Source organism: Macaca thibetana, chromosome 10, assembly GCF_024542745.1.
Source record: "Macaca thibetana thibetana isolate TM-01 chromosome 10, ASM2454274v1, whole genome shotgun sequence".
NCBI lineage: Eukaryota > Metazoa > Chordata > Mammalia > Primates > Cercopithecidae > Macaca > Macaca thibetana.
Window position 1 is genome coordinate 69,495,081 of NC_065587.1, and position 19,201 is coordinate 69,514,281.

The 19,201-nt window shown below is 49.2% G+C and overlaps 1 protein-coding gene across 2 annotated transcripts in view; it reads right to left on the reverse strand.

The window, feature by feature from the left end:
- Positions 1–19,201, reverse strand: part of ANGPT4 (angiopoietin 4) — a 45,368-nt gene that overhangs the window by 11,827 nt on the left and 14,340 nt on the right. For both annotated transcript variants that reach the window (XM_050807147.1, XM_050807148.1), the window contains exons 2-4: positions 8,690–8,845; positions 6,806–6,927; positions 3,544–3,791 (exon numbers count right to left, since the gene is read on the reverse strand). In XM_050807147.1, the coding sequence (XP_050663104.1) occupies positions 3,544–3,791; positions 6,806–6,927; positions 8,690–8,845 (526 nt within the window). The remainder of the gene's footprint in view (positions 1–3,543; positions 3,792–6,805; positions 6,928–8,689; positions 8,846–19,201) is intronic.

The following is a 19,201-nucleotide window of genomic DNA, read 5'->3' on the forward strand; positions in this document are numbered from 1 at the left end:
ATGCAAAGGCCCCAAGGTAGGAAGGGCCCTAGTGTGTGAAGACAGGGCATGAGGAGGGGAACTGAGGCTGAGGCCAAGGAAAGGAAATGACTCATACCATGAGAGAGGAGTTGAGACCAGGGAGGCTCCTTGTTGTTTGATGAAACTGAGAGGGTACAACGAGGCTGGCACAGAGAAGGTGGGAAAGGAAAAGGAGAGAGGAAGCTGAGATTTCAGCAGGGCGGGCCAGGTCAGCCTTGAATGCCAGGCTGAGGAGCCCAGATTATCTGGGCTGAGAAAGAGCACTCTGTCCAGGGTGTGGAGTGGGGGCTGGAGAGGATGAGACTCAAAGCTGAGAGGCCAGAGAGGAGGCTGCTAGAGTTTTCTGGGAGAGAGTTACTGGGGCCTGAACTCCAGTGAGGCACTTCCCATTTCACAGACCAGGAAACTGAGGCCCAAGAGTGAGGCAACTGGCCCAAGGACACACAGCCAGGTAAGGCAGAACCTTCCTTCTTTGGAGCTCCCTTGGGTGGGAAGCTGTGAGTTCCCCTCCATAGCCCACCCTTTTGGCTGGATCTCCCTGCTGCCCTGGGCATAGGCTCCCTCATTCTGTCCTCCCTGGAAGCTGACAGCTGGCCTTAAAGGGCCCCTGTTTCTTCCCTCTGGACTACATGAGATCAGGATAGTATTAATGACCAAAACTTACCAGGGGTTTCTAGGCCTGGCCTGGAAAAAGTGACTTGACAGATAAAGTGCAGAGATTAAAAATCTCCTGTCTCAATTAGTGGAATCAGTTAGAGGTTTGAACTATGATTCTACCAGAATCCAGTCTCTCTGGGTAGGCAGGTACACAGGATGGGGCTAAAATTCCAGATGGATAGGTCATCAAAACCAATGAGGAACCAGGAGGCTACCACAGGGTGGGACTTCCTGATTTGGCTTTACATCTGAACTTCAGGGATCCCAGATCCTGGATCTGGGGCACTTGTTGGGAGAAGGCTATTGCTCTCATGTCACAAATGAGGTGACAAAGACCCCCAAATCCATCCCAGTTCACCCACAAGCATTTCCTGGGCAGGGGTCTCCACTGCCCTACCTGTCGGCACCCCCCCTAGCTCCCCATGGGGAATGGGGTCCAGCCAAGCATGAGGAGGCTGTTGGCCTCATGGTGAGAAGGGATGGGCTGAACCTCACCCAGTAAGGCAAGGACAGAGCCAGGGTTGGCTTGAGATTTCCAGCCACCCTTTCCAAGGCTCTGCTCACTGTTACTTTCCTTAGTTTACAACAATGTCAATAACAATAACAACAATAATATCAACACTAAAAGTGAAATATTCACCATGTATTGTAGTGTTTCCAAGGTGCCATGTAATGCCAGGGGTAGTTTGGGACCAGGAAAAATATTTTTGGGAGGCATTAGAATAGGATGGACTGATATTGACATGTAATGGTTTGACCTGGTCCTCCTCTGAATATCTGGGCTGGTACTTTGCACCAGTTTCCCTCGCTTTTGGCCATAGGCACTGTGCTGAACCCTTTTGTATGCCTGAACTCATCTGATTCTCTGTGCAAGAACTCTATGAGATTGTTATTCCCATTTTACAGGTAAGAAAAATTGAGGCTCTGAGAAGTTAAATAAATGACTTGTATGAAGTTCCAGTGCCAATAAGTGAAGGAGCCAGGGCTTGAACTCTATCCCATCTGACTGCAAAACCAGTGCCCTTCCTCCTACACATCTCCCCTTGGATTTCCACCACTGAGCATACGTAAGGTTGGGCAAACAGCCTGCATTAACAATTGCTGCTTTTATATCGTGCACAGGTTAGGTCTTTTCTGCCTGTGCCCTTGTCCTTGTAACCTTCTGAACCAAACTCCCCACTGCCTGAAAACATCAGAAGACTTGACTCTTTTCTCCTTTCACCAGCCTCCACCTGACTAGGACAAAGCTAGGCAGAGAGCTAGTGCTCCCTTCCTGCTAGACTTCAAGAATGCCTGGTTCCTGTGCCCCATCTCCAACCAACCCTCTCTTCTACACCTGGCGACTGAGTCTGTCCTTCAGTTTCTCCATCCAGAAGGGGGTGAAAGCAGCTGCCTAGTGTCCTTCCCTGGTGATAGTGGAGCACAGGGGACAGGGTGTTTGGGCAAAAGGTGCTCAAGATGAGGTGCCCAACACAACCTCCTACTCAGACGATTGAGTAGACATTCAGCCTCAGCTGGGGACTGGGTTAGCCATGGGTTAGTGGGAGGCATTGGGCCCAGGCCCTGTGCCTTGGGCTGAGCTACAAGAAACCCACACATGGGATGAATTCAGGTAGCTCACGGCCAGGTCTATGCATAGCCAGTGATGGGTTCAGGTTAATCCACATGTCGCGGTGTAGAAGGTGTCTACTTTTCCTGCCTGTAGCTTCCTTAGGCCTCAAATCCCTACTCAGCAGTGTCTGTCAGACTTAGATGGAGCCAGGTGGGATCCTCTGCCCTCAAATCCTTGTCTGCACTGGTGGCGCCTGGACTGCCATCACTATTGGGTCTTAAAGGCTTTCCAGACTTCCCCTATGGATCTAGGAGCAGCAGCAGCCCCTTTGATCTTTCTCTCTCATCAAGCCATCTCCACACATGGTTCCAATCAGAGCTTCTTGAAAGTAGTCCCACTCTGTTCAAAAGCCTCCCATGCCCCTGCTAGCCTCAGGCTAAGAGCCCTTCTCCTTCGCACAGCCTTTGGACCTGTCTGTTTTCATGGTCTAGAAACTTCAGGAACACTGATAGCTGAGCATCTGGCACATATTTGGCACTCAAAAACTGTATTTCTTTCTCCTTCCCTCTGGGACTCATAGACCAGGGATCGAACATTTTTGCAAGGGACAGGGGCTGTGACTGTGCATTCACTGCTGTATCTCCAGCACCCAGCCCTGGGCCTGGAACACAGTAAGTGCTTAGTAAATGTTTGTTGACTGAGTGATTGCCGCTGGGACCAAGAATGCCTTGGATAACCCAAGTAGGCTGTGTTAGGAGGAGTCAGTGAGGCCCTGGGAGGCTGGCCTAGCATTGTTTTCCTGCCCCAGAAGCCAGGGCCAGGGATGTCTCTTCACTTCTGTTTGGCCCTCTTGGGCTTAGGGACAGGGACATTAAGATGAGAGGTCCTTGGGGTGCATTGAATCCAACCTCCCAGTTCCTCCCCATTCTATAGCTAGGGAAACTGAGGCCTAGGGAGGGGTAGGACAAGCCCAAGAAAGTGCGGCTGGAGAGTGAATCCTGGAGACCAAACTTGTCAGTCTGGACTGCTGTTGCCCTTATCCTCCCCTCCAAAACCCACGGGTAAACTGAGGCCAAGGGAGCGGCAGGGGCATGCCCAAGGTGACACACTGAATTAGGGGACAGGGCCTGGATTGGGATTGTTGTTGCTGACATTGCTATTACTGTTTATTGTTATTTCTGTTTCACAGATGGTCGGGGAGGGTGGGGCCCGCAATGGCCCCCAGGTACCCAGAGACCCTGGAGTGTGAGCAGGGTCTCCCTCCCATCTCCCACCCGTCTTTAGCCGCACTGGGGCGCACTCCGCTCACTCACCCGGAGCCGAGGCGTTAACCCTTTCTTGCACCAGGTCCCGCAACAACAGCAGCAGCTGGCTCAGGCTGTGCTGCTGGTCCTGTAGGAGGCTGGAGTTGTGCCTGACATCGCGCAGGCGGCGCTCGATGTTGGTGAGGGCGGCGCTCTGGCGGCTCAGCGTGTTCAGCAGCTTCGCCTTCTTGCTGAGGATGCTGGCCAGCTCCTCCTGCTGCTTGGTCTCCAGGGCCTGCAACCGCTTCTCGAGCTCGCTGCGGGGTAGGGGGCGCACAGAGATGAGCCTGGCATCCTCACGAAGCATGCACCCCGGCGCGCCTCCCCTGGGCCCTGGAGTCCCTGCAGCCTGACAATGAGACTCAAGTGTGGTGGAACGTCCTGTGGCCACTGTAGGCACAGGTTGAGGAGAGGAGAAAATAGGTAGCCGGCCCTGGAGTAATATAGATTGAGGTTTAGTGGAAGAAAGAGGTGGTGTGGGAGGGACACCAGCAACTGGGTAGCTAGTATCAAATCCCCAATGTGCTTGCTTTTTGACCCAGCAGTCTACTCTCAGGAGATATCCTCTAGGGAGCATGGGCAAGAATGGCCCTGTAGACTTGCTTCTAATAGAAAAATAAACAAACAAAAAACAATATAGCCTAGATGGCCAACAGCCAGGACTGGCTGAATCCGTTGCGTTTTGGTGTCCCTGGAAATGTTCCGCAGTCATGAAGAAGGAGGCATTTGCACAGAATTGGAAAGATGCCCAGGACTTGGGGCATATCAAGTCTAACCCCATGTGTGGCAAGAGAAGAAAGAAAGAAAGTATTAATGTAAATATAGAGAAATGGGGTGAACATATAGGAGAAGGCTGGAAAGACCACAGTGGTGCCTGTGTTTGGGGATAATATGAAAGAAATTCCCTCAAGGGCTGTGACTTCTGCAGAGCAGGTTTGAGTGGATGGAGATGGAGAGGAGGAAGATGGGGGCAGGATGGAGGGCCCAGCTTTCACTTTTATTTTGTACAGGTTCCTGTTGTCTGATATATTATAATAATCAAGAGACTTTTTTTTTTTTTTTTTTTTTTTGGTAATGGATTTAGAAGCAAAGAGGAGTTTTTCAAAAGAAAGCTTTTGACTCAGCTCTTTCTTTTTGGGCATTTTATCCTCCAGATTTGCTCACATGTGTGTGAAATGAGATATAGTAATGTTACTCATCATATCACTGGTTGGATTAGTAAAAGCTGGAAACAACCTCAATATCCATTAACTGGGGACTGCAGAAATAAAAGCAGGGACCACACATGGTGGAGCATTGTAAAGGTGGAGAAAAGAACGAGCAAGCATGTCATGCAGTTATAGAATCTTTCTAAGGTAACTGAATAATAATTTATAAAAACAAGGTACAAACAAGTAGTAGGCTACATTTGGGCTTAAAAAGGATAAAAACGGGAGTGTACAGATGCTTCAAAACGTATGATGGGGCTACGTCCTAATAAAGCCATCTTAAGTTGAAAGTGTCCTAAGTCAAAAACGCATTTGATACACCTAACCTGCTGAACATCCTAGCTTAGCCTAGAACAGGCCTAGAACACTTACATTAGCCTGTGGTTGGGCACAATCATCTAGCACAAAGCCTATTTTATAACAAAATATTGAACAGTTTATGTAAGGTATCGAATATTGTAATGAAAGAGAAAAACACAATGGTTGTATGGGTACTCAAAGTACGGTTTCTATTGCATGTGTATCACTTTTGTACCATTGTTAAATCACAAAATTGTAAGCCCAGCCGTTGTAAGTTAACAATCTTCTGTATGTAGGTGTTTGCATGTTCATAAGAAACCCTGGAATGTCAGCTTATAGAATGTCAGCTTCATGAGGAAAGAGGCTTTTGTCTCTTTGTTCACTTCTATATCCACAGTGCCTATAATAGTGCCTAACACATGAAAAGAGTTCAAAAATTAATTGTTGGTTGAATGAATGGAAGGGTTCACAAGAAACTAGGAATAGTGGCTACTTCTGGCTTGGGTGGGTGGCTGAGGAACAGGGCTGGGAGGGAGACATTTTACTGTATATCCACTTGTGCCGACTCATTCTGCAGACTAAGGAAATGAGTCCAGCTAGGGCAGAAGAAATTTCCTCTGGACACCCAATTAGGCTGCAGGAAAAGAGAGAATTGGGGCACACTGAAATTCTAGAATTCCTGCTCTGCCTTCACGGGCCAAGAGTTTACTGATGACATCCTCCATCCTCATTGATTTCTAGACACCTGGTGCTAATTTAGAGTCACTGAAAGTGTCCCAGTCCTTGCCACTGAGACCTTGGATTGGGAGAATAAGAAGATGGGCAGACTGTCATTAATTGCACCCAGATCAGAGAGCTGGGGGATCTTCTGGCCTTATCCTGAACCAGCATGTGAACAACAACATCTGGCCTGATTCACAGGCCTGTGGCTCGTTCAGTGGATAGATTTTGCCTTCTCCAGAACCCTGACTTTGGCAGTTTTTTTCTTCACTCAACTTGAATTGGAGATGAAATCAGCCTTAGCTGCCAGATTTTTCTGCTTTATCTAAACCTCATGACGATTTTTTTTCGGTAATTTAAAGAGTGTTCCCCTGATGCCTATTTGCTTATAAATGCAAAGACTCTCTGACAGTGCAGACAAGAACCTGGTAGCTGTGGTTTCTTCTGGGAAAGGAAGCAGGTAGATAGCACCAGATTTATTTATTTGCAAAGAAGTAAAACCAATAAAATTTACAGGGTGAGTAGTATGGTGGGTGAATTAGATCTCAATAAAGCTGTTAAAATTTATGAGATAAATAAAAGAAGGAGGAAAGGAAGGAAGGAAAGGGAAAGAGAATTAGGGTGTCCTGGGCCCCAGGAAAATGCCTATCCCCTGTCCCACCCAGTGCAGGGGCCAGGCAATGTGCCTGCTTGGTCCGTAGCCCAGCCCCATACCCAATCTCATTTCCAGCCTCAGTCTGGGCTGCAGCCCTGGTTTCAGTCCTTCCCCAGCAGGGGCTATTCCCAGCTCTAGTTTCAGCCCTAACTCCCAGAATACCTCCTTGCCCCAGTCCTAATCCAAGCTCCTAGCTCTGGCAGCAGGCCCCATCCCAGACACCAGCCCATGTCCAGCTTCCGGTCCTGGCTCCAGCCTCAATCCCAGCACTGGTTCTGGTGCCCGCCCTAGGTCCTAAATAGTCTATCTATTTAGTCTACCTAAAACTATCTTGTCTGCACTCCAGCCCCAGCCCCTGTCCCAGTTTGGTGCCAGGTGCCACACCCACCTGTTTTGGCCCTGAAGCTGCTGGAGCTTCTGCCTCTGTAGCAGCAGCTGGTTCTCCAGCTTGTTGGTGGAAAGGAAGGTCTCCGGCATCTGGGCATCCATTCTTGATGTCTGGTTCAGGAGCTGCCCCAGCAAGCAGAAGCAGGTAGGGGGCTACGTAAGTACTACAGGAGCCCTGCCCAACCACCCACCTGCCCACAGGCCCTGCCACTCTAGAAACTTACCCATTTCCACTCTCCCAGTCATAGTTCCTGTGGTTACTCCTTCACAGGCCCTAACTTAGCTTATGATCTGCTTCCTAAATTTGCCTTTCTCCATCACTGCAATGGCAGCTCCATTCTCCCTGCTGCTTAGGCCCCAAGAGCTGACATCCTTGTCCCCCACATCCAACCCATCTGTAGGGCCTGTCTGCCCTGCCTTCCAGGTGGTACCTGACCACTTCTCTCCTGCTCTGTGGCCCTCACTCTGGCCCTGGACTCCTCCCTCGCTCCCTGCAGTCTAGTCTCTATTCAGCAGCCTGGGACCGCCTCTTAAAACATGTTTGCTCTGTTCAAAAGCTTCCTGTGGCTCCCATCTCATGCAGCAGAAATGCCCCAGTCCTCACCATGGCCTGCAAGGCCCTGTGGTGTGATCTGTCCCTATGACTTCTCCAGCCCCTTGCCTGCCACTCTCCTCCTGGTCACTCCAGCATACGGTTCTCCTGATGTTCTTGAACCCACCAGCATGTCCATCCTCCCTCTGGGCCTTTGCACGTGTTACGTCCCCTGTCTAGAGTACTCTCTTCAGTAAGCCTTGCTGCAGCCCTACCTTCTCTGTGGCCCTTCTTGGCCTTGCTGTACGAACTTGCAGCTCTCATCCTTCCCACCACTCCCAGTGCACCCCCTCTTGCTCTCTCTTCCATGCTATTTTCTCCTTAGCGCTGTCACTGGCTAACATATACAGCCATGTCTTGCTTAATGACTGAAAAATGTAAGAAAGTCGTCATTAGGCAATTTAGTCATTCTGCAAACATCATAGCATGTACTTACAAAAATGTAGATGGTATAGCTGCCTGCACTCCTAGGCTATATGAGGCAGCCTATTGCTCCTAAGCTACAAATCCATGCAGCATGTGACTGCAATACTATAGGCAGTTATAACACGGCGGGAAGTATTTCTGTATGTGTATCTAAACATAGACAAGGTACAATGAAAACAGCATATGATACTCTTATGAGACCGCTGTTGTCTATGCGGCAAGGTGTTCACTGGAACACTGTTAAGCAGCGCATAACCATGTATGTCACCCATCTTTTTGTTTTCAGGGGAAGCTCCACAGGAGTAGGAATGTGTGCCTGCTTTGTTTCCTGCTATATACTAGAACCAGTCTCCTCAAGCAGTGCCTGGCACACAGGGGATCAAACAAACAAATGGGCACAAACTTGTGTCTACTTGTTACTCACTTTCATCCACTGACTTCCCTACCCTTCATTTATTCACTAGTTCTTTCCCTGCTCTTTGCTGCTCAGATACCTCCTTTCTCCAAGTCCTTGGCCCCAGGGGCCCAGTGAATTGTTTCTTATCCATCTTCCCCTGGTGCATTGTAAGCCCTCTGAGGGCAGGGGGGCTGTGCTACTATACCCCTCACCCCAGTGCCCAGCACAGACCTGGGCACTGAAGTTACAGAGGCAGAAAAGCCAAACCCAGCATCCATCCCCCAGGGCTCATAGGTTGGAAGGAGATTGTTTTATGAGAAGGTCATGAGGGAGGAGGGACCCAGGGGGCTACAGGCCCAGAGGAGGCCTTGACCCTACCCAGGGTCAGAGATCAAGATAAGATGACTGGGGCTATGAGCCAGCCTGGTCAGCCACAGGCCTTCAGTGCCCACTCAGTCACCCTCTGTTACCTGAGCCTCCATGTCGGTCAGCTTGCGGGTCTGGGCAGTGGTCTGGTTCAGGAGGCTGGTGCCCAGCTCTAGCATGGGGGCCGTCTGATTCTGGGCCATTTGCTGCTGGACCTGCACCAGCTTCGACCTCAAGATCATCTTGATGGCCCTCTCTAGCTGTGGGAGACCATGGACTGGGGTCACGGGGGAGGGGCTGGGGGAAGCCCCCTGTCCCTCCCACGTGCCATCATGGGAGGGCACTGAGCAGCCACATGAGGCCTCCCTGGCTCAGAACATGCCGGGCCAGGTCAGGCCACCATTACCTCTTGCCTGGACTATCCCGGTAGGTTTTTCCCTGGGAGGGATTTATATGCCTGTTTTGTCTGCCTCTCTGCTTCCATCCTTGTCCCCTGCACAGTCCATCCCCCACTAGGCAGCCAGAGGGATTCTGCTAAACCTGTCAAGTCACACTCCTCCTCTGCTCAAAATCTTTCCAGGGTTCCTATCTCACACAGAGGAAAAGCCATGGCTGCAGGTTCCTCCACGACTGGGCCTGTCACTACTCTCTCATTCCTCTCCTATCCCCCTCTCCATCACTTACTTCAATCCCGATGCAATGCCTCCATGACATCCCTCCAACGAAGCAGGCATGCACCCACAAGTTGTTCCCTCACTGTTCCCTCTGGAATCCTCCCCCAACCCTGATCCCCATCTGCATGGCACACACCCTCATGCTGTTTCAGCTTTCTTCATACCACTTATCACCACTTGACTTTTTAAAATCACTACCTCTGTTTTTATCTGTCTGTTGTCTGTTTCTCTCTCTAGAATGTCAATTCCATGAAGCCAGGGACTTGGTGTTGCTCACTACCTTGTTTCTGTGTTTAGCACAATGCATGGTGCACAGTGAGTGCTCATAAATGTGTGTTCAATGAATTGTTGAAAAAGGGGAAACAGCAAGGGTCAGAGCACAGCGCCCAATCGCATGCCCCTTCCCCAGCTTCCTCGGGGAGAGCCAGCCAGCAGGGAGTGGGAATGCATCTCTCCCTTGTACAAAGAGTTTGCAGGTCCATTGGCCAAGCTGTGCTTTCGATTTTCAGATCTCCTCCATCTGCCAAAAGGGGCTGGACTGGCCAGTCTCCAAGGGTTCTCCCAGCTCTGATGTTCTGGGATCCCACGTGCAAATGTTCATTTCTTTGACAGGGCTGCTCTCTTTCCCAAGGGCAGGAGAGCTGTTCTGGCATGACAACAGTATCCTGTTGTAAAGGTGAACAGTGTGTTCTCAGGGCTCAGTGCCTGCGGGCAGAAAGCCGGCTCCCATCCACCATTGCCTCTCCATTCAGCACACATGCTGGCCTCTCACCACGCCCCCCACCCCCGTCCCTGGCTCCTTCCCTGGCTCCTTCCCTTGCCCTCTCACTCAGTCTTTCAGAAGGTCCAACTGGACAGCTCCCAGGGTCTCTGGAAGATGGGTGCTCCCCTGGAGAGGTGGTGACCTTGGCTCGGGCCAGGCTCCAGCCACTTCCTCCTTCATCTCTTCTCCCCTCTTCCATCTTGACTGTTCACTCCCATCACTTCCTCACCCTGGAGTGTTTCAAAGGGAGCAAGTTCCATTATCAAATCCTGGAGCGGGTGCTTGTAGGCGGTAGTAGTACTGGTTATAGCTGTGTTTCTCAAAGTGTGGTTCTTCTGAGAGCTCATTAAAAATGAGAATTTCCAGGTCCCACCCCAGACCTCCTGAACCGGAAACTCTTAATGATGCCCAGACATCTGTGGTTAACAACCCCCCTGGCTGAGTCAGATGCCTGCTCAAGTGTGAGAGCCCTTGATGCAGAGATGGCAGCGGAGACTGAAAACCAGAGAGACCCCCTTCCTACTTTCCCTGCGTCATTAGCCCACCCGCTCCCTGCAGCACACAAGCATGCGCCAACAGCTCCCATCTAAAAACTAACTCCACAGCCTCTCTGGCTGCTTCTCCAATTTCTCTGATCTCTTCAACACAAAACTTCTACAGGTTGTCTCATTTTCTCACCTCCATACCCACCCTCACTTAAAAGAAAACATAACGTTAATAATATAATGATGTTACATTTCACACACACAAAAAAGCATAGAGGCCAGGTGCAGTGGCTCACACCTGTAATCCCAGTACTTTGGGAGGCTAAGGAGGGTGGATCATTTGAGGCCAGGAGTTTGAGACCAGCCTGCGCAACATGGCGAAACTCCATCTCTACTAAAAATACAAAAATTAGCCAGGCATAGTGGCACAAGCCTGTGGTCTTAGCTACCCGGGAGACTGAGGCAGGAGGATTGCTGGAACCTGGGAGGCGGAGGTTGCGGTGAGCTGAGATGATACCACTGCACTCCATCCTGGGTAACAGAGTGAGATTGTGTCTCAAAAAAAAAAAAAAAGTATAGAGAATAAATATAACCCATAGTGTTCATTCTCCTGTATACCTCCAGTCACGTCTCTCCATCCTGGGAGGCCCCTTTGCCTTCTGGGGTCTCACTGTTGCCCAGGCTGGAGTGCAGTGATGTGATCATGGCTCACTGCAGCCTCAAACTCCTGGCTTCAAGCAATCCTCCCACCTCCCAAATAGCTGGCACTACGGGTGAGCACCATGACGCCCAGTTCCCCCTTTGCTCTTTAATTTGCCTTGTCATAGATAGCTCTCCTTGTCACTGCACTCAAGGAACACTTTTGTGTCCTCATCTTGCTTGACATCTCAGGAGTGATCACCTGGATGGCCACTCCCTGTTGCTGGATGACTTCCCCCCAATCCTGGCTTCCTCCTAGCCCCTAATCACCCACTCTCTGACTCTTCCTTTACAGACTCCTACATGGCAGGGCTCCCATGGCCCAGTCCTGGGTCCTTGTCTCTATGTACATTCACTCCCAAGGTCAGGGGTTCTTAATGAAGAACCACAGGCTCCATGAACTTGAGTGAGAAAAAAAAAATCACATTTTTTTGTCCACTAATCTGCAATTAAAATTTGGCATTTCCTTCAGTTATGAGCTTAGGTCACAAACCACAGCTGTACTAGCAGGTCCTGAGAATCATTACCAATAGAAATCCCAAATATTTTCATATCACAACACATTCTTACAGTATCTTAAAACACTGTTTTTACTCACTGTGACTTTGGAATTATGGACATCACAGCCACCACTGGATAATGCTATGCCTAATCACAGATTTTATTTTTCATATTTTGCTTATGATTTTCATATTACTGAGTGTTCCTATGCTTTGATTTTATCCATTTCTGAGAAAGGATCATTAAACTTCACCAGGACCAGATGCCAAGGGGTCTGAGGCTCCAAATGCATCAGGGCCCTGCCCGAGGTGCTGAGATCAGTCTTTGGAGTTCCACATACCCCTGGCCATCACCATCTCCCACCCAGACTTCTCCCCTGCATGTCCCCAACTCACCATCTCCGCATGGTTTCCAATGAGCATCTCGAGCCCAGTGTGAAACTCTTCCATCCTCAGCTCCCACTGCCCCTGTCTCTGCAACTCCCACCCCATTCTTTCAAGTCTTTCCCATCTCAGGAAATGGCCCCACCCAGTTCTGAAGCCCCAGACCCAGACCTCAATCTTAACTTCTCTTTTTCTTAGTGGCCACACTCAACCCACCAGTAAGTACTGCCCACTGTGATCCCAGTGTGGATTTCAAATCTGTTTACTCTCCTTATTCTGGGCCAGGCTTCCCTCCTCCCCATGAGTCTGCCTTTTTGTGCCTCCTACCTCTAACCCCTCTGTCAGCTCCCAGGAGATTCTAATGTGTGGCTGGCTGGGTCCACCAGCATGGATAAGTACAAACACAACTACACCAAGTTTGGTCTTAGGCTTTTTCAGACATCATTGACCTCCTAGAACCTAAATTATAAAACAGACATCCAGGTACTGAGCACCTGCTCCAAGTGGTCAAACAGCAAATTCATGCCTGAGGTGAGACTTTCCCAGGCATCTTCCCCAAGCTTCTTATTTGCCTGAACATGGACAAACTGAGGCCCAAAAGTCTTGCCCAAGGTCACCATCTGGCAGGCTAGGCTCTAAGACTCCTTGCCTGAGGGTTGCAGAGCTGAGCTGGTGATTCAGGGCAGCTCAGTGTCCTCTCGAGTGATTGGAGATCCCCAAGCACCTCACTGGTCCCCAACTTGTCCTGCAGTTGCGAGTGGCTGGGCAGAGCAAAGGCTACCCACAGCTGAAGCCCATCACCCAATTTGCCACACCCGCCCACCAGCACAGGCCCTGGGATGGATAATCTGGGCCAGATGGGCTCAGTTAGGCTGAGCTGGGCTCTAGAGGCTAACATTGGCCTGGGTGGTGGGAGCCGGGTCTGGCCCACGGCTCAGGCACCAGCTGGAAGGGCAGGGGACAGATCCCAATGGAGGAACTGACCCAACATGGGATTTACTGCTCTCTATGCCCTGCACCAACTCCAGGATTAGACCTGCCCCTTCTCCATCACTCTCAGGCTGCCGAATTCTTAGGCCTATGATGGCTAAAAAGGCCCGACCTCTTATCACCCTTCCAGCCGGCAAAGAGGCTGAACTTCGGTCCCTGGTCTACTGCCCCCTCCCCTTGGCCCTGGGTTTGAGTTCTGGCTCTGCCATACTCTCATTGTGAGCCCTTGGAGAGTACTATGTTTCTCTGAGCCCCACTTTACAGATCTGTGTCACGGGTCAGCACACTCTGCTCCTTGCTGGGGAGAGGGCTTTTCAAAAGGGTCTTGAAGGAAAGGAAAGAAATTTTCACAGGCAGGGGCTGGAGGAGGAGTGGTGATCCAGACAGATAACAGGTGCAGATCCATGGCCTCCGTGGTCAAGGAGATCTGCTCAAGCCTGCTTCTCTCCTGCATTATTTATATAAAATGGACATCAATTGGTGAATGCAGAAATTGCAGTCCACCCATGCGATGGACTCCATTGAGCAATAAAAAGGAAAGAAACATTGATGTGTGCAAACACACAGATGAACCTCAGATGGATCATGAGTGAAAAATATGCAACTCCAATGGTTCCACACTGTAGGAGTCTATTTGTATGACTCTCTAAAAATGTCAGAATCTGTGATTGCCAGGACCTGGGTCCGGGGGGTGGGGATTGATTGTTAAAGGACACAGGGGAGATTTTTGGGATATTGGCAATGTTCTATGTCATGATTGTGCTGGTGGTTACATAACTGTATACATCTGTCAAAACTCATGGAACTGTGTGTGAAAAGGGTAGATTTTGCTGTAGGTGTGTCATATCTCAATAAAAACAACGCCCCCAACACAAGGTTCTGTAAAATGCCCCAGATATACATATGTAACAGTAAATAGGTTTCCTCCAGTGAACCCCCTCACCCTCTCTGAGTTTCATTCGTGCGCTCATTCAGGAATTATTTCTTTTTTTTTTTCTTTTTTTTTTTTTGAGATGGAGTCTTGCTCTGCTGCCCAGGCTGGAGTGCAGTGGCCAGACCTCAGCTCACTGCAAGCTCCGTCTCCCGGGTTTACACCATTCTCCTGCTTCAGCCTCCTGGGTAGCTGGGACTACAGGCACCCGCCACCTCACCTGGCTAGTTTTTTTGTATTTTTTAGTAGAGACAGGGTTTCACCGTGTTAGCCAGGATGGTCTCGATCTCCTGACTTCGTGATCCGCCCGTCTGGGCCTCCCGAAGTGCTGGGATTACAGGCTTGAGCCACCGCACCTGGCCAGGAATTATTTCTTGAGCACCTACTATGTGCTCATCGTGTATCAGGTACTAGATAATCAGAAATGAGCAAAATTGGTAAAGTTTCTGATTCCAGGGCACTTCGACTAAATATATCAGTTGCACTGAAACCTCGATGAATGCTATGAAGAAAATATGTGGGGTTGTAGGCAAGTTTAGCCAGGATGATGGGGAAAGCCCCACCAGAGAGGGCCATCTGGGCTGAGAGGCTGAGAAAAAGCCAGGTCTGGGAGAGTCAGGAGGGAGGGAATTCCAGACAGAGGAAAAGGCAAGTGCAAAGGCCTTGAGGTGGGAGGGTGTCTTGTATCTGAGGATCGAAATGAAGATGAGTAACAATGGTATGCCCTGCATCTATCTCTCTCCCACGGAAAATGGTGCATGACGTTCCTGCTTGGGTAAAGCATTTTATCAACTGCAGATAAAAATGAACTCAGAGAGAGGAGCGCTTTGTATGGATGGACCTGCGTGTGAATCACAGCTCTTAGCTTACTGGCTGTGTAACCTCAAGCTGAGGGCTCTACCTGTCTGAGCCTTTTCTCTAAAAGAAGATAATCATAGCTCCTTCCCCTGGGTTGTAGGGAACATTCCTGAGATGACTCTGGTTGTAGTTATATAATGAACGCATGACAAATTCTGGTATGTCTGGGCCATAGCTTACTATATGTCAGGCCTCTGAGCTGAAGCCTGCATGGATACATCCAGATGGCCTGAAGCAACCGAAAAACCACAAAAGAAGTGAAAATGGCCAGTTCCTGACTTAACTGATGACATTCCTTCTCCTGGACAATAAGTCTCTGGAGCTCCCCACTGAGCACCTTGTGACCCCTGCCCCTGCCCCTGCCCACCAGAGAATAATCCCCTTTAACTGTAATTTTCCACTACCTACCCAAATCCTATAAAACTGCCCCACCCCTATTTCCCTTTGCTGACTTCTTTTTTGGACTCAGTCCGCCTGCACCCAGGTGATTAAAAAGCTTTATTGCTCACACAAAGCCTGTTTGATGGTCTCTTCACACGGATGTGCGTGACATTTGGTGCTGAAGACCCCGGACAGGAGGACTCCTTTGGGAGACCCGTCCCCTGTCCTCGCCTTCACTCTGTGAGGAGATCCACCTATGACCTTGGGTCCTCAGACCAACCAGCCCAAGGAACATCTCACCAATTTCAAATCGGGTAAGCAGTCTTTTCACTCTCTTCTCCATCCTCTCTCACTACCCTTCAATCTTCCTGTCCTTCCAATTCCAGTTCTTGAGACAAAGGAGACACATTTTATCTGTGGACCCAAAACTCTGGTGCCGGTCACAGACTCGGGAAGATGGTCTTCCCTTGGTGTCTGATCACCGCGGGGACTCCTGCCTTGGTCATTCACCCACATTTCCCTTGTGGCAAGTCAATTGCAGGGACGCCTGCTTTGGATGCTCACCCACATTACAGCCCAGGGCTGCTCACCACCCCCTTCTCCGTGTCTCTACCTTTCTCTTTAAACTTACCTCTTCACTGTGGGCAACCTTCCACCCTGCATTCCCCCTTCTTCTCCCTTAGCCTGTACTCTCAAGAACTTAAAACCTTCAACTCACACCTGACCTAAAACCTAAATGCCTTATTTTATTCTGCAATACCACTAGTCCCCAATACAAACTCGACAATGGTTCTAAGTGGCCAGAAAATGGCACTTTTGATTTCTCCATCTTACGAGACCTGGATGATTTTTGTCAAAAAATGAGCAAATGGTCTGAGGCGCCTGACGTCCAGGCATTCTTTTACACATTGGTCTCTCCTTAGTCTCTGTTCCCAATGTGACTCATCCCAACTCTTTCTTTTTTCTCTCCTGTCTTCAGTTGCCACCCCAAGCTCCGAGTCCTTTGAATCCTCCTTTTCTACGGACTCATCTGACCTCTCCCCTCCTCCCCCAGGCTGCTCCTCGCCAGGCCGAGCCAGGTCCCAATTCTTTCTCAGCCTCCGCTCCCCCACCCTATAATCCTTCTCTCACCTCCCCTCCTCACACCCGGTCTGGCTTACAGTTTCGTTCAGCGACTAGCCCTCCCCTACCTGCCCAACCATTTCCTCTTAGAGAGGTGGCTGGAGCTGATACATAGTCAAGGTTAATGCTGCTTTTTCTTTATCCAACCTCTCCCAAATCAGTTAGCGTTTAGGCTCTTTTTCATCAAATATAAAAACCCAGCCCAGTTCATGGCCCACTCAGCTACCCGTAGACGCTTCACAACCCTAAACCAAGAGGGACCAGAAGGCCTCCTTATCCTTAATATGCATTTTATTACCCAATCCACTCCCAACATTAGAAAAAGCTCCAAAAATTAGATTTTGGTCCTCAAACCCCACAACAGGACTTAATTAACCTCGGCTTCAAGGTGTACAATAATAGAGAAGAGGCAGCCAAGTGACAACATATTTCTGAATTGCTATTACTTGCCTCTGCTGTAAGAGAAACCCCAGCCACATCTCCAGCACACAAGAACTTCAAAACACCTAAGCTGCAGTGGTCAGGTGTTCCTCCAGGACCTCCTCCCGCGGGATCTTGCTTCAAGTGCTGGAAATCTGGCCACTGGGCCAAGGAATGCCCACAGCCTGGGATTCCTCCTAAGCTGTGTCCCATCTGTGCGGGACCCCACTGGAAATCGAACTGTCCAACTTGCCCGGCAGCCACACCCAGAGCCCCTGGAACTCTGGCCCAAGGCTCTCTGACTGACTCCTTCCCAGATCTTCTCGGCTTAGCAGCTGAAGACTGACGCTGCCTGATCACCTCAGAAGCCTCCTGGATCATCACAGATGCTTTAAGTAACTCTTACAGTGGAGGGTAAGTCCGTCCCCTTCTTAATCAATATGGAGGCTACCCACTCCACATTGCCTTCTTTTCAAGGGCCTGTTTCCCTTGCCTCCATAACTGTTATGGGTATTGACAGCCAGGCTGCTAGACTCCTTAAAACTCCCCAACTTTGGTGCCAACTGGGACAACATTCTTTTATGCACTCCGTTTTAATTATCCCCACCTGCCCAGTTCCCTTATTAGGTTGAGACATTTTAACCTGGACAAGTCTTACAGGCTGGTCCAAGATCTTCGCCTTATCAACCAAATTGTCTTGCCTATCCACCCCGTGGTGCCAAACCCATATACTCTCCTGTGCTCAATACCTCCCTCCACAACCCATTATTCTGTTCTGGATCTCAAAGATGCTTTCTTTACTATTCTTTTGCATCCTTCATCCCAGCCTCTTTTTGGTTTCACTTGGACTGACCCTGACACCCATCAGCCTCAGCAATTTACCTGGACTGTACTGCTGCAAGGGTTCAGGGACAGCCCCTGTTACTTTAGTCAAGCCTTTTCTCATGACTTACTTTTTTTCCATCATTCCCACCTGTTCTTCCACTGAAACTTTCACCTGTCAATCTTTTCCCACACAAGGCAAATGGTTCTTGGACCGAGGAAAATTCCTCCTTCCAGCCTCACAGGCTCAATCCATTCTATTGTCCTTTCATAACCTCTTCCATGTGGGTTACAAGCCAACAGCCTGCCTCTTAAAACCTCTCATTTCCTCTAAGACATTTACCCTGTATTTCACTCCATCCTTGGCTACCTTCCCCTTGCTCTTCAGACTCTCCTCCCAGGCCCTCTTCTTGTTTGCTTATACCCAACCCTGTAAATAACAGTGAATGGTTGTTCATAGATACTCAACACTTTCTCATACACCATGAAAACTGAACCTCCACCTCTGGGCAGTTACCCCATCAGTCCCCATTACAACCTCTGACGGCTGCCACCCTAGCTGGATCCCTAGGAGTCTGGGTACAAGACATCTTTTAGTACTCCTTCTCATCTTTTCACTTTGCATTTCCAGTTTTGCCTTGCACAAGGTCTCTTCTTCCTCTGCGGCTCCTCTACCTACATGTGTCTACCTGCTAATTGGACAGGCACATGCACACTAGTTTTCCTTACTCTCAAAATTCAATTGGCAAATGGGACCAAACAGCTTCCTGTTCCCCTCATGACACCAACACTTCACTACTATTTTGTTTTGTTTTTCTTATTATTAATATAAAAAGGCAGGAATAGGCCTCAACTTACTCACTGCCATCAACCTCATTGTTTTTAACAGCTACATAGTGTCACGCACGTCCATGTGAAGAGACCACCAAACAGTTTTGTGTGAACAATAAAGCTTTTAATCACCTGGGTGTAGGCAGACTGAGTCTGAAAAAGGAGTCAGCAAAGGGAAATAGGGGTGGGGCAAAAGGAGGACTCTGCATATTTCTAAATGAAGAATGCTTTTTTTAACCTAAATCAATCTGGCCTGGTATATGACAACATAAAAAACCCAAGGATAGAGCCCAAAAACTTGCCAATCAAGCAAATAATTACACTGAACCCCCTTGGACACTCTCTAACTGGATGTCCTAGGTCCCCTCAATTCTTAGTCCTTTAATACCTATTTTTCTCCTTCTCTTATTTGAACCTTGTGTCTTCCATTTAGTTTTTCAATTCATACAAAACTGCATCCAGGTCATCACCAATCATTCTATATGACAAACGCTCCTTCTAACAACCCCACAATATCACCATTTACCCCAAAATCTTTCTTCAGTTTAATTTCTCCCACTCTAGGTTCCGATGCTGCCCCTAATCCCTCTCGAAGCAGCCCTGAGAAACATCGCCCATTATCTCTCCATACCACCCCCCAAAATTTTTGCCACCCCAACACTTCACCACTATTTTGTTTTGTTTTTCTTATTAATATAAGAAGACAGGAATGTCAGGCCTCTGAACCCAAGCCTACAACCACGTATACATCCAGAT